Consider the following 22,399-nt stretch of genomic DNA (forward strand, 5'->3'; position numbering starts at 1 on the left):
CATGATCTTGATCACCCTGTTTGATACATGCTGCAGTCCTATCTCTTCAGCTGCATCTGTGAGATGGGTGCTTCCATATAATCCTCCTAAGCAAACAGTAAAAATCCAGCACGGTCAAAGTTCACTTGGTGGGATGAATCACGAGACTGGAGTGCTGCAATTGATGGCTATAAACCATTCAGAAGGGACAGGCAAGGAAAGGCAGGTCGGCTGGTGGTGGAGTGTCTTCTATATAAAAAAAAGATTGATTGCACAAAGTTGTCTTTGAAAACCAGTGATGAACAGCTAAGAGTTTATGGGTAAAAATTAGAGTCCAAGACAACAAAGGAAACATTGTGGTTGGTATTCACTACAGGCCGCCTGATCAGGAGGAGCATGTTGACAAAGCCTTCTTACTTCAACTACAGGAAGCATCATGCTCGCAGGCTCTGATCCTGCTGTGGGGGCTTCAATCAACCTGATGTCTGCTGAAAAAGCAGCACAGCAAACTGTAAGCCACCCTGGAGACTCCTGGAGCATGTTGAGCATACTTTTTTAATCCTGGTGAAAGACAGCCCAACCAGAGCAGAACCACTACTGGATCTGTTGCTCACCAACACAAATTAACTGATTGGAGAGGTCAAGATTGGTGGCAGCCTGGACTGCAGTCTCAGCTCAGGCCCATCACAAACTTGAGGGAAATGTGTCAGGTGAAACATAAAGTTGAGATCCTGAATTTTAGCAGACCAAACTTTCAATTGTTTAAGGAGCTAGTGGATGGGACTGCCTGGGAAACTGCCCTCAGGGATAAAGGAGTAGAACAGAGCTGGCAGCTCTTCAAGGACGTTTTTCTTAGAGAATGAGTGCTCTTGATTCCCACGTGTAAGAAAGCAGGCTAGGAAGGTAGGAGACCAATATAGCTGAGTAAGGACCTCCTGGTTGAACTGAAGTGCAAGAAGGAAATGCACAGGTAGTGGAAGCAGGACATGCATTCTAGGAAGAATATAGGGATGCTGTCCAGGTATGTAGGGATGGGATCAAAAAAGCTAAGGCACATCTGGTGCTGAATTTGGCAAGGCATGTGAAGAATAACAAGAAGGGCTTCTGCAGTTACATTGTTCAGAAAAGGAAGACTAAAGAACAGGCACCCCCCAATAAATAAGACAGAAGATCTAGTGAGAAGTGACAAGTGACATGGAGAAAGTTGAGGTGCTCAACGTTTTTTTTTGCCCCAGTTCTCACTGGCAATTTCTCTTCCCATATCTCTTAAGTCCTTGAATCTCAAGGCAGGGACTGGGGGAACAAAGTACCTCCTATCGTAAGAAAAGATCAGATTCGAAACCATGTGAGGAACCTGAACATACATTAGTCCATTGGACCTGATGAGATACATCCCATGGTCCTGAGGAAACTGGCAGATATAGGTGCCAAACCACTCTCCATAATATTTGAAAACTCATGGAAGTCAGGTGAAATCCTCAGTGAATGGAGAAACGAGAATGTCACACCTATTTTTAAAAATGTGTGATAATCCTTTATAATAGGGAATAGGTAAAAAGGAGGGCACTAGGAACTACCGACTGGTCAGCCTGAGCACAGTTCCCTGTAAGATCACGGAGTAGATCCTCCTGGAAGATGCATTGAAGCATATGGAACACAGGGAGGTGGTAGACAAGAGGTATGGATTTGATGGATGGACTGCTGGATAAGGAATTGGCTGGATGGTAACACACAAAGAGTTACAGTCAATGATTCCACGTCCAAATGGAAACCAGTAATGAGTGGTGTCCCTCAAGGGCCTGTGCTGGGACAAATATTGTTTAATATCTTCATCAATGACATAGATAGCGGGATTGAGTGCACCCTCAGCAAGTCTGTGGATGACACCAAGCTGAGTGGTGTAGTTGATTCGCTAGAGGGAAGGGATGCCATCCAGAGAGACCTTGGCAGGCTTGAGGAGTGGGCCCATGTAAATCTAATGAAGTTCAACAAGGCCAAGTTCAAGGTCCTGCACATGGGTCGGGGCCACTTCCAATATCAGTACAGACTGGGGGATGAAGTGATTGCAAGCAACCCTGCAGAGAAAGACTGAGATACTGGTGGATGAAAAATTGGACATGAGCCAGCAATGTGGGCTTCCACTCAGAAAGCCAGTTGTATCCTGGGATGCATAAAAAGAAGCATGACTCACCGGTCAAAGGAGGTGATTCTCTTCCTCTACTCTGCTCTCATGAGACCCCACCTGTAGTGCTATGTCAAACTCTGGGGTCCCCAGCACAAGGAAGACAGAGACCTATTAGAGCAGGTCCAGAGGAGGGCCACAAAAATGATCAGAGGGCTGGAACACCTCTCCCATAAAGAAAGGCTGAGAGAGTTGGGGTTGCTCAGCCTAGAGGAGAGAAGGCTGCGGCGAGACCTTACTGTGCCCTTTCAGTATATGAAGAGAGCTTATAAGAAAGGCAAAGAAAGACTTTTCACCAGGGCCTGTAGTGACAGGCAAGGGAAAATGGTTTTAAACAGAAAGAGGGTAGAATTAGATTCATTCTACAGAAGAAATTTTTCATTATCAAAATGGTGGGACACACTGGAACAGGTTGCCCAGAGAAGTTGTTGATGCCTTGTCAGTGGAAATTTTCAAGGTTAGGTGGTACAGGGCTTTGAGCAATGTGGTCTAGTGAAAGATGTCCCTGCCCACAATGAGAGGGTTGGCCTAGATTATCTTTGAAGGTCCCTTCCAACCCAAACCATGCTATGAGTCTATAGCACTAAGTCACACAAGCTCAAAAATACGACCTTCATGAAAGCATTTATCTGTTACCAGAGTAGAAGAAAAATGAGTTCTTGCCTTTCTGACTGAAGTTCTGAAAAATTTCTCTCATGCCCAAATATGAAGGCACTTCACTGTGAGAAGTGCCTTCTACCTTTTGTATTTTAATAAATGTTCTGTTTGCTTGAGTATTTTTTTCAGGGAAAAATAGGAGGCAGAAATCACTCTGTCTTTTACTGAGTACATCATTGTACAAAGCTTCATATCTGAAAAAAAAAGGTTAAGATCTTTTTTCTTGAAGATAATATTTGAAATAAGTAATGCACTTTGTTTTATAAGGTTGCCCATTAAATTATAGGAATTAAACAGCACCTACAAAATTATTTCATCCTTCCTCTCCTCTACCTGATAACACTTGCAAGATCTCTTTGAGTTTCCTCCTTTGCTGAGCCTAAAGCTAACTGTCTATGACTGTAAAGAACAAAATTGAAAAGTCCAGATGTGCGGTCAAAATTTTGGAGAACCAGAAAGCTGAGCTTTTAGGAAGGCATACAGGCTGCTCAGGTAAAGCTGCTAGTGGACTGACTCTGATATGAGTGAATAGAATGGAATAAGATACAGAATATGAAGTAAATATATATGCTACAGATCTAACCACCGGAAATTACTTCTCAATGGTATGTGACCTTCCCCACAGATTCACTTCTATGACAATGTAGTTCGCAACCCACAACCACTGTGAAATCTAGCATCAGTACAGACATTGTCTCCAAATCCACGTGATCTTCTGGTTTTATGCTCTCATACATGATGTTATCCTGCTGTTTGTCTTTTCTAATCAAAAGCCCCTCTGAAATGCTCCCACATCTCTTGGCAGTTTCTCACACTTCAGGTGCACCTTAGTCATGGTAAACCAGCACCATTGGCAAGCTCTTAAAGCTGACCGCTCCCTCCCATCACCAAAACTCCACAAGATGGTGTGTGACATTACATTATCAAAAGAAAAAGTGAAAGAAGCCAAATGACCCCATTTTCAATCATATGAAATAATCTTCAGGGTCTCCTATTCTGTCCCACATTGTACTACGTATTTTTGGACATGACACATCTCTATCTAACTCATCCCAAGGAAAAATAATCTTATATATATTCCATTTATCCTACATCACAAAACTCATAGGTTGGAAAAAGCAATGCCCCAGTTTATCTCGGCAGTTCCGAGGACACAATTTTTTTTATTAAGCCACCTTATTCCTATTATTTTATTTAAAAATTGCCTGCAAACTTACCTCACCTCTGTTTTTCGTAAAGAAAACATGTGCACCATATTTTGAATTTTTTGTTTTGCACAACTGCTGATTCTGGGTGAACGAAATGCCTGAAGTACAGTGTAAAAATAAGCACAAAATAAACTCTTAAAATCTTAAACTAACAACATACAAATGTATGTGTTTACCTATTGCACTTAATCAAAACAAGTATTTCAGAGAAAACAAATGGGAATATAGTTCATCAAAATATTAATACAAGCATGCACAAAACTGAGGGAAACAGTGAAAGAATTTCTATATGTTCTTATGAGATGTTGACAGTACCGGCTGATTTAGAAGAGCTATTTTTCACATACACGCTTCTGGAGAAAACCGTTTTTCTTTTACTATTTATTAGCTCCTGGTAGAGGTAAATAGGGCTCTATGTCCAAAAGTTTCATTATTTTTAAGAGATTAAGCAGTGTTACGGGAAACAACTCATAACACAGATACAGAGCTGAGTGGCTACTTTGTGTTACTTGCTTCCCTCCAAAGCTAATTTACGCTAAGAAAATGCCTCGAGATTACCTCCATTTTGCACTGCTTTGATGAAAAATCGTCTCAGGAACATGAATCCGCTGACACTGTGCCGGTGCTGTCAGCAGCGAAGTTTTAATTCAAAAGGAAAAATAAAAATCTCATCACCGCACTCTGTGTGTTATCCCCAAACTCGGGGATTCTTGGCTTGCTTGAACCCCATTTTAACTCTCAGCTAAAAGAAAGGCCGAAAGACAAAAATATGGTCTGGCCGCAGTAACACTGCTAAAAAATGGGGTGCCACGGTCACGTTGTTTTTACGAAAAACACACTTTTTTGAGAAGGAAGAAACACAAGCCGAGAGGCAGCGCGCGGGGCGGGGGGGGCGGGGCGGGCTCAGCAATCCACCAATCAGCGCCCGCGGCACTGCTATAAATGGGGCGCCGGCCGCTGTTACGGCAGCTGCTGCGCTCTGCTTTGAGCTGCGTCAGAATGTCGGAGACGGCTCCAGCCCAAGCTGCGGAGGCAGCGCCTGCCGCTGCTGCACCGGCTGCCGCTGCTAAAGGCGCCGCCAAGAAGCCGAAGAAGGCGGCGGGCGGCTCCAAAGCCCGCAAGCCCGCGGGCCCCAGCGTCACCGAGCTGATCACCAAGGCCGTGTCCGCCTCCAAGGAGCGCAAGGGGCTCTCGCTCGCCGCGCTCAAGAAGGCGCTGGCCGCCGGTGGCTACGATGTGGAGAAGAACAACAGCCGCATCAAGCTGGGGCTCAAGAGCCTCGTTAGCAAAGGCACCTTGGTGCAGACCAAGGGCACCGGCGCCTCTGGGTCCTTCCGCCTCAGCAAGAAGCCTGGAGAAGTGAAGGAAAAAGCCCCTAAGAAGCGGGTAGCTGCAGCTAAGCCTAAGAAGTCGGCGGTCAAGAAAGCTGCTAGTGCTAAGAAACCTAAAAAAGCGGTGACAGCCAAAAAGAGCCCCAAGAAAGCCAAGAAGCCGGCGGCCGCGGCGACCAAGAAAGTAGCCAAGAGCCCCAAAAAAGCGGTTAAGGCTGCCAAGCCTAAAAAGGCGGCAGCAGCAGCGAAGAGCCCGGCCAAGTCAAAGGCGGTGAAGCCCAAAGCAGCCAAGCCCAAGGCGGCTAAGCCGAAAGCGGCCAAGGCGAAGAAGGTAGCACCCAAGAAGAAGTAAGTCCCCTTGGAAGGAAACTTCCTTTGTACTTAAACCCAACGGCTCTTTTAAGAGCCACCCAAGTTTTCTCAAAAAGAGCTGAAAGGGATTTTTTTTCCTGTTTTTCTCTTTTATTACGATATGTTATGGGTAAAGAGGGGGAATGGCTTTGTGCTTTTGACTTAGCCCCGTACAAAAATTCGTAAAGCGTGCGCTGTTAACTGGGAGAAACTTCACTCCTGATGGTTATCTTGCTACAATACCGGGGAGATAGGTCACTCCTGAGTGCGAGCAGTCCTTAAAGCGGCTGCTTAAGTACTTAAGAGATAGCGAGTACTTAAAGCTTTCTCTTCCGCATACGTATGTGCGACTGCGTTGAGAGGGACAGGGAAAGTTTTTCGGAAGAAAGAATGGAGCAGGGAAAGATTACTTTTATTTCGCCGTATGTAGTAAACTGTGGAATCACAAGTCATGAAACTTGTTTCCTAGACGATTTGAATGGAGTGAATAGAACATCAAAAACATCTCATTAGTATATAGAACACAGTTTTAGAAGTGTTCTACATAATGTAACTAATTATTTTCAGCAAGAACGAGAGGATCATTGGTGTTCGTTAAGCAATTTAGCTCTTTAGTGATCTAGTGGGTGGCTCTGAAAAGAGCCTTTGGGCGTCTCTGGGAAAAGCTTTCCCGGTGTTAGTCTTCGCTGTTCACTTGGCTTTCGCCTTGTGGCTGTCGGTCTTCTTGGGCAGCAGCACGGCCTGGATGTTGGGCAGCACCCCGCCCTGCGCGATGGTCACCTTGCCCAGCAGCTTGTTGAGCTCCTCGTCGTTGCGGATGGCGAGCTGCAGGTGGCGGGGGATGATGCGCGTCTTCTTGTTGTCGCGGGCCGCGTTGCCCGCCAGCTCCAGGATCTCGGCCGTCAGGTACTCCAGCACGGCCGCCAGGTACACCGGGGCGCCGGCGCCCACCCGCTCCGCGTAGTTGCCCTTGCGCAGCAGCCGGTGCACGCGGCCCACGGGGAACTGCAGCCCGGCCCGCGACGAGCGCGACTTGGCCTTGGCCCGCGCCTTCCCGCCCTGCTTCCCGCGGCCGGACATCGCAGCGACTCAGTGACCGCTGACAGCCGTACGGAAATGACAGCAGCCGGGCAACTGGCACTTATATCCCTTCTCAGGGAAATGAGTCAATTTCTATAGGCTGAGAGGATGACATTGGAAAAACACCCAATGAGAACGCGGATCGAATTCTAACCAATAGTAATGAAACACGGAGCCGTATGACGGTTAAAACTGCCCTCAGCCAATAAACACTAAGCATACAGAAAACCGTAATTTGCATACGGTGACTATAAAAGGAGGGCGCTCTCACCGATTCTGTGTTCTGCAATCTCAGTTTACGGTAGTGGTGTACGGAAAAGTTGGCTGTCATGCCTGAGCCGGCCAAGTCCGCCCCCGCGCCCAAGAAGGGCTCCAAGAAGGCGGTGACCAAGACGCAGAAGAAGGGCGACAAGAAGCGTAAGAAGAGCCGCAAGGAGAGCTATTCCATCTACGTGTACAAGGTGCTGAAGCAGGTGCACCCCGACACGGGCATCTCGTCCAAGGCCATGGGCATCATGAACTCCTTCGTCAACGACATCTTCGAGCGCATCGCCGGCGAGGCCTCGCGCCTGGCGCACTACAACAAGCGCTCCACCATCACCTCGCGGGAGATCCAGACGGCCGTGCGGCTGCTGCTGCCCGGCGAGCTGGCCAAGCACGCTGTCTCCGAGGGCACCAAGGCTGTCACCAAGTACACCAGCTCCAAGTAAGCTGCCTCTGCCTCCTGTGCCAGACCCTCTCGACCCAAAGGCTCTTTTAAGAGCCACCCACCTTTTCAGTAAAAGAGCTGAGACATGGGTTTTGGCCATCAGGTTCTTCTCGGGGAAGGGGGGAAAAGACGATAATAGTGTGCAATCACTTGTCGGTTGTTAAAAGAACCTGGGACTTACCTGTTCGTAGTAAATGGTGTGTCCGATACCTCGATGTGCAGCAGGAAACATTCCTTCACGGTTCTGTACCCCGCGAGCCCACTTCCCTTCTGCGCACAGTGAGGGGGTTGGGGGCTGAACACTAAACGAGCGATGGAGGTGTTCTCGTTAAACGCCTGGAACAAGTGTGCTCTGGATTGACGGCGTTTGCTCTTTTGCCTCGTGAAGGCAGAACGGGGATACAGCGAAAGCACAGGCGGTTTAAGATGACCCGGTGCTTTCTCTTTTTCAGCAAAATCCTCCAGGCTCGACCCTCCTACGGTTAGCGTTCTCGCGGGCGACCGGGGAAGACAAAAAAGAACGCGTCAAGGCGTCGTCGCCCTCGAACCGCACAGCCCTGCCTGTGGCCCCAAGCAGAGTCTACCCGCCCTAGCCCTTTTCCCCGATTCTCTCCGCTTCTCCCTCCACCGCCCAGCTGCCCCGCACCCCGTAAATCCCGCAGCCGAGCGGCGGGCGGGAGGGAGAGAGGACCCGGAAACGCGCGGCTGCCGGGCTCCGTCCGACCTGAGTGAGGACTGCGCGGCGCTCCCCAGCAGGCAGGCGTGGCGCAACTCGCGACAGGACGGTGATTGGTCGCGGTGGCGCTCGCGGCCCCGAGCCCGTTCTCGTTTCATCAAGGCTGAACAAAGCCGGGCCTTAAACCGAGGCGGGGGTGCAGCCAGGAAACGTTCCCCTTATGCGAAACGTCGTCTGCCACCTGCGCCTACAGCGCTCCTGCCGCGGCCCTGAACCCAACGCCCTTACCGAGCGGGAGGAGACAGCGAGCGCTCGGGGGAGCGGGGGAGGCGGCGGCTGCGAGCCAAGGAGCTTTAGCCAGCAGCTGCGATGCCAGGGGTGGGGGGCCGGTGTGAGGGAGCGGGTTGGGAGGAGGCCGAGTCCGAGTCGTGGGCGGCGGGACCCTGGTACGCCGGTCACCTACAGTGGTTCCTGCCACCTCCTCGCCACCCAAACCGCTGTTCGTGGGGACGGCCCACGCCTTCTTCCTTAGACAGCGAGAAAGCCGGCGCTAAAGCGTTCTAGAGAGCCAGAAAAGGGCAAGCGGCCGGGCCGGGGCAGGCCGTGGCGACGGGGGAAGAGCGGGTCGGTTCAGCGGCTCTGGAGCCGGAGGGGGCGGGGCGGGTGCCTGTCGAATCCTCGCCCCGCCCAATGGCAGCCGGTTTCTCGCGGATGGCCAATCGGCGGCGACCTGCGGCTATAAATAGGGCCGCCGCGGCGCAGCCGCTGCAGTTGAGGTTGTGTTCTTGAAGAGGCTGGTAGCGGTGAGTGTGGAGCGATGGCCCGCACGAAGCAGACGGCGCGTAAGTCGACGGGCGGGAAGGCGCCCCGCAAGCAGCTGGCCACCAAGGCGGCCCGCAAGAGCGCGCCGGCCACGGGCGGCGTGAAGAAGCCGCACCGCTACCGGCCCGGCACGGTGGCGCTGCGCGAGATCCGGCGCTACCAGAAGTCGACGGAGCTGCTGATCCGCAAGCTGCCCTTCCAGCGGCTGGTGCGCGAGATCGCGCAGGACTTCAAGACCGACCTGCGCTTCCAGAGCTCGGCCGTGATGGCGCTGCAGGAGGCGAGCGAGGCCTACCTGGTGGGGCTCTTCGAGGACACCAACCTGTGCGCCATCCACGCCAAGCGCGTCACCATCATGCCCAAGGACATCCAGCTGGCCCGGCGCATCCGCGGCGAGCGCGCCTGAGGCTCCTGCCACGTTCCCTCTCCATTTCTGGCAGACACTGAGACCGCCCACACAGACCCAAAGGCTCTTTAAGAGCCACTCCATGCACAACAAAGAGAGCTGTGGCACTGGTTTTAGTGGTCTGGCTTTAGAAATAACAGTTTTGTCGTCGTGTTTCTTTTTCCTTGCACTGCAGTATTTGATTTGATGGTGTGAGCTCCTGGTTTTGGTTTGTTGCGTTTTTTATTTGATTTTGGGTTGTGGCGTGTTTTTTTTTTGTTTGTTTTCTATTTTGCTGCATTGCCTGTGTTTAAACATTTGTCTTTTATAAAGCCTACAAAGCTCTAACCAAATTTTCTGCTCTGCAAGGGGGGCTTTGCAAATACGGAAGAGGACTAATGGGCACTTTATGAACACTGGGCAAGAGAGGAGGAATTATACTGGACGTAGAAGGGAAGTTAAAATGTTAGTTTAACGGCAGTAAGCAGAGAACATCAGGCAAAATGGAGTGTTCTCTGTTGCTATGACTATGCTTGACTTGAAACAGCTTCCAGGAAGATGGGGAAGTGGGGTGGAGTGTACGCCTGGCTCTGTCTGGGACACGCCCAGGCTCAGGAAATCTGTGCCTTAAACTCCCCTACCTGGCTGGGTTTAGGTAAGAGCATAAAACTTCCCACAGCTCACTGGAATTGTGTTACTGTTGGACCTGGCTAAGGCAGTCTGTTCTAAAGACTTGCTTCAGAACTTGTTTATCCCGGGAGCAAGAATAACTGTCTCAAAAGATCAGTTTTGAGGCCAGTCTCAGTGATGCAAGACCATTCTGAAGAGACAGGGCTTGTGAGGCTTCTTTCTCACAGCATAGAAACATATTTTAAAAGGCCAAGAAACTCTAACTGAAAAATACTCTACACAGGAATTCTTATCATTGATCAGATTTGTTACCACTGATAATACAAAAATGTTGAAAAAAGTTTATGTATTTCCTATTTTTTTTTTTTTTTTGAGGGGGCGAGGCAGGCAGGAGGTATTTTTGAAGAGCATTCTGTTAAAGCGTTGGAGTGAAAATGAGTGTGTTCTTCTACTAATGAGTCTACATGTATTTGTCTTGAACTTGGGCTTCCCCGGGTAGTTATCGCAAGATTTTATGCAGTCAGAAAACATACTGAGTTGTAAGATTTCTGCAGTTGGATTTCTGGATTTCTTCAGAAGATACTGGCAGGATATATGGATGGATGTACATAGCTTTCAGTCTTTCCTGGAACAACCCACCTTTGTTTCAATTGTTACTATGAGACATGCACACCAGTGTAACAGGATCCTGAGCATTAAAACAGAAAGTTAAAAATCAGGCCTCGGACTCAAAACTGGGTGTAGATTTTGTTTCTCCCGTTTTGGAAAGTGTCTTCCCATCTCCTCTCCATCTGTGGAAGCTCGCAGTTGGTATCTGGGGTGTAAGAGCCCTGAGTTCTGGGTAGCACTGAAGGGAGCTGTTAGAGGGCAGAGCGGCCACCTGTTGTCAGAGGCTTCTGAGCACCATCTGCACTTGTTCCCCTAGAGGTGCTCGCTGCACAGTAGGCATGATCTGTCAGAGACGGCACTCGGGTGGAGGAGCAAAGAAAGTGGGGAGACCTACTGAGTGCAGCAATGAGCCCAGGTTAAGGTTTATTGAGGGATTTCTTTCCACTTTCCCCCCCCCCCCCCCTAAAGCCTTCCGAATGATTTTTTTCATTTTCATGGTCTTATTTTGAAACTGGGTTGCAACGGAAGCAGAGTTCTGCAGTGTCACCAAGTGAGGGATGAAACATTTGCACAGTCTGTAGCGAACAGAGGAGCTAGTCTATTTTTTGATTTTGTGTCTTTCAAACAGAATGTTGTGTTTATTCTGGGTTTGTTTGTTGTTGGTTTTGTTGTGTTTTTTATTTTTTTAATCACCTCTACTTATTTGTATGTAAGTTAAAAACATTTCTGAGTATGTAGCAAATCAGAAAAAAAGAAACCCAAATGATACAGAAAGAAAATATTGGCAGCTTTTGGAGATGGAGTTTTATACTATAGCATAACTTCAGATTTCTCCTTGTCTTGAAAGGCAGCAGGACACTTACAGCCTGGGGACTGAAGGAAACCTTCCAATACACCATATAAACCTACCATGGGTCTGCTTTAGTTTTCCTAGAGCATATTTAATGTTAACTAGAGAGAAAAAAAAGCGCACACAAAAAACAACTCTGTCTTATTTCTAACAATTACTGTCTTGTTAACACAGTCAGATCCTGTGCAGTACTTCTTAGCAATTTCACTGGATAACACTGGTAGGTGGCATGGGAATACAGATAAGACATTGAGTACCTATTAGTCACGATGAATAATTTCCTCATTCACTTTTGAGAGCAGATTCCACAGACTGGTATTAGTGAGGGCTCCTTATAGAGCCTGGGTGTGCATTAAGAAAGTTTTTTCTCTACCCCATGACCTCACTCTTTATTTACAATTGTAACAACCCTGAGATTTTAGCCATTTTAACCTTTGCTAACCTTGAAGTGGTGCCTAGTTACAAACTTTCATTCCAGTTAGTAATATGTCACCAATGTGCAACAATTAGAATGGCACCTACTGCAGTTTTACAATGTAACCAGATAGAGAGTTAATTTTAAAATTATAATAATAAAATTCCTTTTAAATTAAACTTATAGGCACAGTCTCTGTGCTATTCTAGCAAGAGCACTTTCACCTTTATAACGTTTTCAGCCCTTACTCTGCAAGTGGTGATGTACAAATTGATGAACAGAACAGAATAGTCCAGGGCTCTCCAACAGTCATATAAGTCCAACTGTGAAGTAGCTTCTTTCATTTCATGTACCATATGGTATTGTTGGAATGACAAAAAATAAAGCCAGGTAGTGCTAGGGCAGAGGGGACTGTGGGAAAGAGACAGGATGCATACTAAGAGGAATTAAAATTTGTGAGTGAAGGAAAAGCATATATATGTTCACATATAGATATAGAATATGTACATATACGTGTGTGTATATACATCCATACCTACATCATTCTGCTAGGAATATTTCTTGTACCTACTATGTTCTACCTGCTGTATAGTGTTTCTGAAGTACACACTATGGAACTTCTTGCAGGGTTCCTTAGGTGCTGTAATCAAACACCTGAATTTTTGTTTCAGAGCAATTTGGCTGGTACCATGTACAGAAGCATATGGGATGGGCCAGATTCCATTATGAGAGGCAGAGGAAAAGATGCTGTGGCAACAAAGAAGCAAAAAACATAAAAATATGAATGTTTTATTTGTGAATGAATGGAAAAGATGACTTTTCTGAAATATGAAAACAGCTAAAGTCTGCAAGACTTGACACAATCAATCAAGAAATTGAAGTGAACTAAAGGTCAACTAATTTCCTAATTTTGTAAAACTTCATTGAATGGACTAAGTTCTAGTAAATGTTGAACCTTCTGATCCCTCCATGTCTATTCCTCCACTGACTCCATCTTCTTTTTATCATCAAACACAAAAAGTTTGCCCTCAATTCTCTAAACCAGATAACCATATCTCCTACGGGCCTCTCATTGGGTAGAAAGCTGCCATGGCTTGACAGACGCTTTCTTTCCCCCAGCTCTTTTAGTCCCAAACAAAAGCCATGAAACTTGCTCCTGTGCCAGTGCTCTCCATGTATTTGGCAAATGGGAGGGTGGATTTCCCAGGAGCATCCACCAGGTTCTCTTTGCTTTTTGCAAGTTTTCCTTCCTCCTCCTACTTTAGTCTTTCCTTAAACTCAAAGTAAACAAAGAAAAATAAGAATTTAATATCACAGTAAGACTAACTTGTTGAATTTCCCATTTTCATCCCTTGTTTCAGTCTTATCTTACCAGCACCTTCTGTTTTATTCATAGAAGAGTTTAGGTTGAAAGGGACCTTAAAGATCTAGTTCCAACCCCCCTGCCATGGGCAGGGACTCATTCATCTCATACTAAGGGAAGCAGGGCTCTTAGATAACCAATACAGTGTTAGGATTTTTATGGTGTATCCTAGTAAGTGAAATGATACTGTATATTTACATCAATTGTTCTATAATAAAAAGCTGTTTGAACCTCATCTTCCAGTACTAACTCAGGTCATGCCTTTCACATTGCTTGAAAGCAAAAATCTGCACCCATCCACAAAAATATTGTAAAATAAAATATTTTACAGTAAGTATCAAGTCTGGAGAGAGAGCAGGCAAAGTATTAATCATAGGCTTTCTGTAGCATTCTTTATTTTTTAAATAAAGATTGCAACTGTTATCATGATCAATAAAAAGAAAATTATTTTTCAGTTACCTTATCTGAGCACTCCTATTTCTGATTTGTGTAGTTATTTTCTGCACAGTTAATTAGATGTTTTCAAGCCCTTCAATGTAACAGCATACTCAGTCAAGTGGTTTAAGTTAATGACTTAGGAAGGTTTATAAACATGTTTTCATCAGAAACGCAGTATCTGATTACAAAGATCTCTTGACAACGTTCAGAGAAACCAACCAAGCACAGAGCTGGGAAGAACGACAAAATAAATGCTACAGGTATTAGTACTTATAAAACAGTTCGGAAAACTTACACTACCTTAAAAGAGCGGCAAAACGATTTAGGCTGGAATCCATGTATAAAAAAAGATCGCGTCACAGCTCTTCCATGTATTGTGGTGGCTCTTAGAAGAGCCTTTAGGGTGCAGGAACAAAGGGTCGCAGAAAGGCGGCTGGGGCAGGAGCCTCAGGCGCGCTCGCCGCGGATGCGCCGGGCCAGCTGGATGTCCTTGGGCATGATGGTGACGCGCTTGGCGTGGATGGCGCACAGGTTGGTGTCCTCGAAGAGCCCCACCAGGTAGGCCTCGCTCGCCTCCTGCAGCGCCATCACGGCCGAGCTCTGGAAGCGCAGGTCGGTCTTGAAGTCCTGCGCGATCTCGCGCACCAGCCGCTGGAAGGGCAGCTTGCGGATCAGCAGCTCCGTCGACTTCTGGTAGCGCCGGATCTCGCGCAGCGCCACCGTGCCGGGCCGGTAGCGGTGCGGCTTCTTCACGCCGCCCGTGGCCGGCGCGCTCTTGCGGGCCGCCTTGGTGGCCAGCTGCTTGCGGGGCGCCTTCCCGCCCGTCGACTTACGCGCCGTCTGCTTCGTGCGGGCCATCGCTCCACACTCACCGCTACCAGCCTCTTCAAGAACACAACCTCAACTGCAGCGGCTGCGCCGCGGCGGCCCTATTTATAGCCGCAGGTCGCCGCCGATTGGCCATCCGCGAGAAACCGGCTGCCATTGGGCGGGGCGAGGATTCGACAGGCACCCGCCCCGCCCCCTCCGGCTCCAGAGCCGCTGAACCGACCCGCTCTTCCCCCGTCGCCACGGCCTGCCCCGGCCCGGCCGCTTGCCCTTTTCTGGCTCTCTAGAACGCTTTAGCGCCGGCTTTCTCGCTGTCTAAGGAAGAAGGCGTGGGCCGTCCCCACGAACAGCGGTTTGGGTGGCGAGGAGGTGGCAGGAACCACTGTAGGTGACCGGCGTACCAGGGTCCCGCCGCCCACGACTCGGACTCGGCCTCCTCCCAACCCGCTCCCTCACACCGGCCCCCCACCCTGGCATCGCAGCTGCTGGCTAAAGCTCCTTGGCTCGCAGCCGCCGCCTCCCCCGCTCCCCCGAGCGCTCGCTGTCTCCTCCCGCTCGGTAAGGGCGTTGGGTTCAGGGCCGCGGCAGGAGCGCTGTAGGCGCAGGTGGCAGACGACGTTTCGCATAAGGGGAACGTTTCCTGGCTGCACCCCCGCCTCGGTTTAAGGCCCGGCTTTGTTCAGCCTTGATGAAACGAGAACGGGCTCGGGGCCGCGAGCGCCACCGCGACCAATCACCGTCCTGTCGCGAGTTGCGCCACGCCTGCCTGCTGGGGAGCGCCGCGCAGTCCTCACTCAGGTCGGACGGAGCCCGGCAGCCGCGCGTTTCCGGGTCCTCTCTCCCTCCCGCCCGCCGCTCGGCTGCGGGATTTACGGGGTGCGGGGCAGCTGGGCGGTGGAGGGAGAAGCGGAGAGAATCGGGGAAAAGGGCTAGGGCGGGTAGACTCTGCTTGGGGCCACAGGCAGGGCTGTGCGGTTCGAGGGCGACGACGCCTTGACGCGTTCTTTTTTGTCTTCCCCGGTCGCCCGCGAGAACGCTAACCGTAGGAGGGTCGAGCCTGGAGGATTTTGCTGAAAAAGAGAAAGCACCGGGTCATCTTAAACCGCCTGTGCTTTCGCTGTATCCCCGTTCTGCCTTCACGAGGCAAAAGAGCAAACGCCGTCAATCCAGAGCACACTTGTTCCAGGCGTTTAACGAGAACACCTCCATCGCTCGTTTAGTGTTCAGCCCCCAACCCCCTCACTGTGCGCAGAAGGGAAGTGGGCTCGCGGGGTACAGAACCGTGAAGGAATGTTTCCTGCTGCACATCGAGGTATCGGACACACCATTTACTACGAACAGGTAAGTCCCAGGTTCTTTTAACAACCGACAAGTGATTGCACACTATTATCGTCTTTTCCCCCCTTCCCCGAGAAGAACCTGATGGCCAAAACCCATGTCTCAGCTCTTTTACTGAAAAGGTGGGTGGCTCTTAAAAGAGCCTTTGGGTCGAGAGGGTCTGGCACAGGAGGCAGAGGCAGCTTACTTGGAGCTGGTGTACTTGGTGACAGCCTTGGTGCCCTCGGAGACAGCGTGCTTGGCCAGCTCGCCGGGCAGCAGCAGCCGCACGGCCGTCTGGATCTCCCGCGAGGTGATGGTGGAGCGCTTGTTGTAGTGCGCCAGGCGCGAGGCCTCGCCGGCGATGCGCTCGAAGATGTCGTTGACGAAGGAGTTCATGATGCCCATGGCCTTGGACGAGATGCCCGTGTCGGGGTGCACCTGCTTCAGCACCTTGTACACGTAGATGGAATAGCTCTCCTTGCGGCTCTTCTTACGCTTCTTGTCGCCCTTCTTCTGCGTCTTGGTCACCGCCTTCTTGGAGCCCTTCTTGGGCGCGGGGGCGGACTTGGCCGGCTCAGGCATGACAGCCAACTTTTCCGTACACCACTACCGTAAACTGAGATTGCAGAACACAGAATCGGTGAGAGCGCCCTCCTTTTATAGTCACCGTATGCAAATTACGGTTTTCTGTATGCTTAGTGTTTATTGGCTGAGGGCAGTTTTAACCGTCATACGGCTCCGTGTTTCATTACTATTGGTTAGAATTCGATCCGCGTTCTCATTGGGTGTTTTTCCAATGTCATCCTCTCAGCCTATAGAAATTGACTCATTTCCCTGAGAAGGGATATAAGTGCCAGTTGCCCGGCTGCTGTCATTTCCGTACGGCTGTCAGCGGTCACTGAGTCGCTGCGATGTCCGGCCGCGGGAAGCAGGGCGGGAAGGCGCGGGCCAAGGCCAAGTCGCGCTCGTCGCGGGCCGGGCTGCAGTTCCCCGTGGGCCGCGTGCACCGGCTGCTGCGCAAGGGCAACTACGCGGAGCGGGTGGGCGCCGGCGCCCCGGTGTACCTGGCGGCCGTGCTGGAGTACCTGACGGCCGAGATCCTGGAGCTGGCGGGCAACGCGGCCCGCGACAACAAGAAGACGCGCATCATCCCCCGCCACCTGCAGCTCGCCATCCGCAACGACGAGGAGCTCAACAAGCTGCTGGGCAAGGTGACCATCGCGCAGGGCGGGGTGCTGCCCAACATCCAGGCCGTGCTGCTGCCCAAGAAGACCGACAGCCACAAGGCGAAAGCCAAGTGAACAGCGAAGACCAACACCGGGGAAGTTTTTCCCAGAGAAACCCAAAGGCTCTTTTCAGAGCCACCAACAAATTCAGAGAAAGAGCTTGAACTTCATTTATTAAAAGTGGTAAAAAACCGCGGCGCCTTTTGAAATAGCGGAGACTGACGGTGAAACACCCGCACTAACTGCGGAGGCGCAGCCCCCTGCACCTACCCCACCGTCCCCGCGTTGCGCCCCTACGACGGGGCTGGGGCGGGGCTGACAGTGCTCCCGGGAAGCAGCAGCTCGGCCCTTCCGAAGCCTCAGCCAATCTCTGCGCCGTGTGGGCTTTCCAAAGCTACCGGCGCGCTGCTTCACTCTCCCCGACAAGACGGCAAGGGTAAACGCAGCTCTGAAGTTTGCTGCTTACCGTTTGCCCATCCCCGAAACAAAGCACTTTGGCCAACCTGCTGCTATTCCGCTGGTAATCTCGGTGTTTTTCTGCCAGACAAGGAGCCACAGCGTTTCAGCACCTTTTGAGAAAACTTGGGAGGCTCTTAAAAGAGCCGTTGGGTTTAAGTGCGAGGAAAGCGCTTTCAAGTAAGGGCTTACTTTTTCTTTGGCGCCACCTTCTTCGCCTTGGCTGCTTTCGGCTTGGCCACCTTGGGCTTGGCTGCTTTAGGCTTCACCGCCTTTGCCTTGGCCGGGCTCTTCGCTGCTGCCACCGCCTTTTTAGGCTTGACAGCCTTAGTCGCCTTTTTGGGGCTCTTGGCTGCTTTCTTGGTCACCGCGGCCGCCGGCTTCTTGGCTTTCTTGGGGCTCTTTTTGGCTGTCACCGCCTTTCTGGGCTTCTTAGCAGCGCTAGCAGCTTTCTTGACCGCCGACTTCTTAGGCTTAGCTGCAGCTGCCCGCTTCTTAGGAGCTTTTTCCTTCACTTCTCCAGGCTTCTTACTGAGGCGGAAAGAGCCAGACGCACCAATGCCCTTAGTCTGTACCAGAGTGCCTTTGCTGACGAGGCTCTTGAGCCCCAGCTTGATGCGGCTGTTATTCTTCTCCACATCGTAGCCGCCGGCAGCCAGCGCCTTCTTGAGCGCGGCGAGCGAGAGCCCCCTGCGCTCCTTGGAGGCGGACACGGCCTTGGTGATCAGCTCGGTGACGCTGGGGCCCGCGGGCTTGCGGGCTTTGGAGCCGCCCGCCGCCTTTTTCGGCTTCTTGGCGGCGGGGGCCGGGGCGGCGGGCGCTGCAGCAGGGACGGTCTCCGACATGACGGCGCCGAGCGGAGCAGTGGGTGGCGGCGGCGGCGGCGCTGCTATTTATAGCGGCGCGGAGGGCGCTGATTGGTGCCTCCCGCCCGTCCCGCCCCGCCAGTGCCTGGCGCTCCGCGCTCCGGATTGTGTTTTTTCGGGGACAACAAAATAGTTTTTTTCTATTTTATCTGTCACGAAATTGGCCCTTTTTTGTGTCTGGGGGGCCGAGGAAGCGCCTGTTTTCGCCTGTCGGTGTCTTGTCTCGAAAAGAGTGTAGTCTGGGGAGATAGAAGACAATAAATCCCGAGTCTTGGAACCAAACAGACCTTGAGAGACCGAAAGTTTTGTTTTTCTTTGTAAATTAGAAATTCTCCTTTAAAGATAGCGTGAAACAAAAAGCTCAGCGTTAATCTTCAGAGGGTCTTTTTCACATTAGAGAAGAAAGCGAACATTTAGAATCTCATTCTTTAGAATAAAATAGTTTCAAAGAGAGAGAGGTAGCACAAACTCCCACAAGTCATGCCTCCGCTTCTCTTACCGAGGTTTATACCTCTGGCTGCTGCGAAACACTCAATTAGGGATTTTTTTTTTTTTTCTCGTACTTGCAAAGTTAAAGTTTCCGGAGACTAGAGATGAAATAATAGACAACATATACTTTATTTGCCTCAGAATGGGCTACTTTCTCTGCAAGTATTTGCGGTCGTTAATATAGCAAAAGGTTCTCTAATGTTAATGGAATAAACTGGGACTTGAAGACCAAAGATGAAAAGGCTTGTGTAAAATCCCTGAGCTTCATGTAAGTCTCTGACATACAGAAAGAGACCACACTCTAAATAAATCACATGGTGCTATTTCTGTAAAATCTGTTGGTATAATTCAGTAACACGGAAAAAATTGGCAGAGGTCAAGTCTGCAAGAGATGTGAAAGCACCGTTTTATTCATATTTTGATGCCCAGCTAGGAAAAAGAATCACAATTTTTGCTCACTGCTCTTTTGCCAGGTTACAGATCAAGTCACAGCAGCTTCTGTCCATAAAACCTTTGGCTGCAGCACAAAGGGATGCAAAACTGTTTATCCACAATGTGGTGACTACCCTATTAACATGCACATCTCCTTACCAGCTAAAACTTTGTATATATTTTGGTGTCCCTAGCAGGAGTTCCTCATTCATTTGCCTTGAAGTTTAATGGCCATCAGCCACTTTAGCACCCTCATATTGCTGCATTTGTACCTGATGTATACAAACTACACTTGCACAGTTTACATATGATGCTGACCAACGATCAACTTCACTATTTCAATGAAATGCAAGATCTGTGAGTGAAAAAATATCATCTCACTCCTCTCTCTCATTCCACTACAGGGAAGGCGAATGAACCTCTTGAAGATTTTGGGTGACCCTTCATTTTCAATTAATTCACAAAGTCCCGTTCTCTAAGACCTCGTATAGGGAGTTTGACCTTTTCTTGTATAGATATGGTAAAAAGGACTTTAGGAAAATAAACATATTATTCTCCCTCACTTATATTTTATTTCTAACTCTTCCTTATCATTGAGGTCTCCTAGCTGAGGCGTTATCCCTGAGACAAGGAGCATAAATGAAATGGCAAATTCAGCAAATCTGAATCTGGGCTTTCAAAGCTGTGTTGGAAGCGGGATGGCTTATAAACCAATGTTCACTGGGGATTTTACAAAGGCAAGATAACTTGACAGTAACACATTTACTTCATGTAGTAATAGGGTGCATAAAGAATTGAATAGTGAATGTATTAATATCTCCTAAAGTTTCCTGAAATCAGGTAGATGACTGTATGTCTGCTCTGTCCCATCTAGGTCTGGTAAAAGCCCTGATGTCCTTTAAAAACTAAACTTGTTACAGTGTCTGTAAGCTAAATCTTTTTATACTCACTAACTATTTTCACATAACCGATGCCAATACTGGGTCGGGACAGAAGCCTTTCTATCTCACAATAAAACAATTTCCCCCATTCTCCGCAACTCTTATTTTGCAAGACTCATAATGCAGCACAATTTTCTCCAATTTGTAACTTGATATTTTCAAGGCTATTTTCCTTACATGCGCAGATGGAATACAACTGTATGTCTAAATCCTGTATAGCATTGATAACTACAACATCAACCATCTCCAGAGGAAAAGCCTCTCAGAATGTGCCAGAGCAACACTGCAGTGCATTGTTGTAGTCCTCATCTTACTCCACTTTTGAGGCTATCGATCGCCATCAAATGTTAAACGGGCATTTTGCAACTTGAAGCTCTTTTTGTATTATTTTTACTTTTTCAAATTATTTGATTTTCCACTTACATGTTTACTCCATTATTCTCTTCCTTTATTGTTAAGAAGACATTATATTCTTGTGTCCATCTCACGAATAAGCAGTCAAGCCATGTGTATTCAGGGGAGGATGCAGAAGTACCAGAGAAAAATCAAGGACTACAGGGAGAGCTGAATACAGGGTCACCTCATTCAGTAGTAAGCACACAAGGACCATAGTTCGCCATCCTCTCCCAAACACTGATATTCCTTGTGTGATTAGCAGCAGCAGGAAAAGCCTGAAGTTATGCACCAGAGGTTATTACTCTAGTCATGATCAAGCTTCATTAGGATACATGGAAGTAGTACACACTTCCCTGCAATGCAGACACAAAAAAAAGAGCAGATAGGGAGGATACTTTCTGGGAGAGATTCTCCCTCCCTCTTATGTATTTGCCATCACAATTACAGCAAGCTTCACTGCTTCACCTTAGAAGAGGTGACCATCAAGAACAACAGAACCTCAATGGTATTCTGCACGGTTGAGCTCTACATGCTCTGTCAGTATGGACAGAGATATCTAGTAAAGTAACAAAGATCTGCCAGCAATCCTACAGAATGTTTTTTGCAGGTGCTACCAATGTGAGCCAGCTCAGACCACAGGGCTAGATCTGAAAGCTGCTTTAGAGTTCTTCTCAGACAGCATGAAAAGTATAGATTATTATAACCAGTAACATATGCCTGCTAACTTGAAAAAATAGATAGTAATCCAAACCAAACTTAATGCCTGCAAGACAACAAGCAGTTTTTTCAAGATTAGGTAATTTTCCATTTATTGTATGTCTCTTTTATGACACTTAACCTGGCACTAGGTGACAAAGCATAGTGGTCAACGTAGATGACATTACAAGTCCTGGGAAGAGCAACGTACAGAAGTTCAGTGTTCAGCTGTTTGTACACATACTGAGGATAATTCTTCCTGAACTGTTTGCTTCTTTTCCTCCCCTTCCTTATGACTTTTCCATGTGAGTATCTAACTGCACTGCATTTATTCATTTCACATTGCCACATCTTGCCCAAACACGTAAAGCCCATCTCCATTTTAGAGACAGGAGAACTGATAGCCACTTAACAACATTTCTTAAAAATGCAGTTACTTGGTTTCTCCGACTTTTGTCTATTTAAAGTTTTCCACCCTCCTCCTGCTGAGGCCCAGCTATACATGTTAACTCTTGCCATTTTCTGTCAGCAGAAAAATGGTTCAGTGATGACTCATCTATTTTCACAGGGGAAAAAAACCAAACCTGTTCAAAATGCAATTAATTTGTCTGCTCGTTTTAACTTCTAATTTATCACAAACCTCAGCTCTTTCCCATACACACACAGGCCAGGCCAGGACACCGATCTGCAGGTGGAGTCAGGATCAGGCCCTGTGAGGGGCCCCAGGGTCAGACACAGCCCCAGGCATCGGGCACCTCCCTGGTGCAGTGGGGCCATGGCCAGGCAAAGCTGCGGGGAGATGAAGACAGGCACCACTGCAGCATCTCTGGGGCAGGGTCTGATGGACTTGGGGGACTGAAATGGGGTTCTGAGACCTGGACAGGGTCAGGGGAGCCCCAGAAGATGCTGCGCAGGGACAGATAGGGCTGGTAGTGCCCTGACAGGATCCTTCTTTTGTGTAGCAAGGACTATAAGAGGCTCTCAAAGCTACTGCTTCAGCATTCCTCTAGATCCAGACAATAAAGAGCAATTTTGACCAAGTTGCATGCAAATATTTGATTACA

The 22,399-nt window shown here is 48.9% G+C and overlaps 8 protein-coding genes across 8 annotated transcripts; 4 read left to right on the forward strand and 4 right to left on the reverse strand.

Annotated features, from left to right (window-relative positions):
• The first annotated feature begins 5,025 nt into the window (after positions 1-5,025).
• Positions 5,026-5,802, forward strand: LOC147528875 (histone H1.11R-like). Its single transcript, XM_086610109.1, has one exon. It carries the CDS (start codon positions 5,026-5,028, stop codon positions 5,707-5,709), a length of 684 nt encoding a protein of 227 aa, XP_086466235.1. The 3' UTR covers positions 5,710-5,802.
• A 479-nt stretch (positions 5,803-6,281) lies between these two features.
• Positions 6,282-6,965, reverse strand: LOC147528876 (histone H2A-IV). The gene has a single exon (XM_086610985.1). It carries the CDS (start codon positions 6,786-6,788, stop codon positions 6,399-6,401), a length of 390 nt encoding a protein of 129 aa, XP_086467111.1. The 5' UTR covers positions 6,789-6,965; the 3' UTR covers positions 6,282-6,398.
• Positions 6,966-7,052: 87 nt separating this feature from the next.
• Positions 7,053-7,706, forward strand: LOC104374327 (histone H2B 1/2/3/4/6). Its single transcript, XM_009980408.2, has one exon. The coding sequence runs from the start codon at positions 7,118-7,120 to the stop codon at positions 7,496-7,498; it is 381 nt and encodes a 126-aa protein (XP_009978710.2). The 5' UTR covers positions 7,053-7,117; the 3' UTR covers positions 7,499-7,706.
• Positions 7,707-8,959: 1,253 nt separating this feature from the next.
• Positions 8,960-9,421, forward strand: LOC147528877 (histone H3). Its single transcript, XM_086610981.1, has one exon. The coding sequence runs from the start codon at positions 8,991-8,993 to the stop codon at positions 9,399-9,401; it is 411 nt and encodes a 136-aa protein (XP_086467107.1). The 5' UTR covers positions 8,960-8,990; the 3' UTR covers positions 9,402-9,421.
• A 4,674-nt stretch (positions 9,422-14,095) lies between these two features.
• Positions 14,096-14,574, reverse strand: LOC147528878 (histone H3). The gene has a single exon (XM_086610982.1). It carries the CDS (start codon positions 14,541-14,543, stop codon positions 14,133-14,135), a length of 411 nt encoding a protein of 136 aa, XP_086467108.1. The 5' UTR covers positions 14,544-14,574; the 3' UTR covers positions 14,096-14,132.
• Positions 14,575-15,826: 1,252 nt separating this feature from the next.
• Positions 15,827-16,484, reverse strand: LOC147528879 (histone H2B 1/2/3/4/6). Its single transcript, XM_086610987.1, has one exon. It carries the CDS (start codon positions 16,413-16,415, stop codon positions 16,035-16,037), a length of 381 nt encoding a protein of 126 aa, XP_086467113.1. The 5' UTR covers positions 16,416-16,484; the 3' UTR covers positions 15,827-16,034.
• An 83-nt stretch (positions 16,485-16,567) lies between these two features.
• LOC147528880 (histone H2A-IV) lies at positions 16,568-17,145 on the forward strand. Its single transcript, XM_086610984.1, has one exon. The coding sequence runs from the start codon at positions 16,745-16,747 to the stop codon at positions 17,132-17,134; it is 390 nt and encodes a 129-aa protein (XP_086467110.1). The 5' UTR covers positions 16,568-16,744; the 3' UTR covers positions 17,135-17,145.
• Positions 17,146-17,155: 10 nt separating this feature from the next.
• LOC147528881 (histone H1.01-like) lies at positions 17,156-18,360 on the reverse strand. The gene has a single exon (XM_086610983.1). The coding sequence runs from the start codon at positions 18,358-18,360 to the stop codon at positions 17,704-17,706; it is 657 nt and encodes a 218-aa protein (XP_086467109.1). The 3' UTR covers positions 17,156-17,703.
• Positions 18,361-22,399: the final 4,039 nt, after the last annotated feature.

Source organism: Tauraco erythrolophus, chromosome 4, assembly GCF_009769465.1.
Source record: "Tauraco erythrolophus isolate bTauEry1 chromosome 4, bTauEry1.pri, whole genome shotgun sequence".
NCBI classification, from domain to species: domain Eukaryota; kingdom Metazoa; phylum Chordata; class Aves; order Musophagiformes; family Musophagidae; genus Tauraco; species Tauraco erythrolophus.

Coding starts and splice junctions, on each gene's coding strand:
- LOC147528875 (XM_086610109.1), top strand. CDS start 5,026: ATGTCGGAGACGGCTCCAGCCCAAGCTGCGGAGGCAGCGCCTGCCGCT.
- LOC147528876 (XM_086610985.1), bottom strand. CDS start 6,788: ATGTCCGGCCGCGGGAAGCAGGGCGGGAAGGCGCGGGCCAAGGCCAAG.
- LOC104374327 (XM_009980408.2), top strand. CDS start 7,118: ATGCCTGAGCCGGCCAAGTCCGCCCCCGCGCCCAAGAAGGGCTCCAAG.
- LOC147528877 (XM_086610981.1), top strand. CDS start 8,991: ATGGCCCGCACGAAGCAGACGGCGCGTAAGTCGACGGGCGGGAAGGCG.
- LOC147528878 (XM_086610982.1), bottom strand. CDS start 14,543: ATGGCCCGCACGAAGCAGACGGCGCGTAAGTCGACGGGCGGGAAGGCG.
- LOC147528879 (XM_086610987.1), bottom strand. CDS start 16,415: ATGCCTGAGCCGGCCAAGTCCGCCCCCGCGCCCAAGAAGGGCTCCAAG.
- LOC147528880 (XM_086610984.1), top strand. CDS start 16,745: ATGTCCGGCCGCGGGAAGCAGGGCGGGAAGGCGCGGGCCAAGGCCAAG.
- LOC147528881 (XM_086610983.1), bottom strand. CDS start 18,360: ATGTCGGAGACCGTCCCTGCTGCAGCGCCCGCCGCCCCGGCCCCCGCC.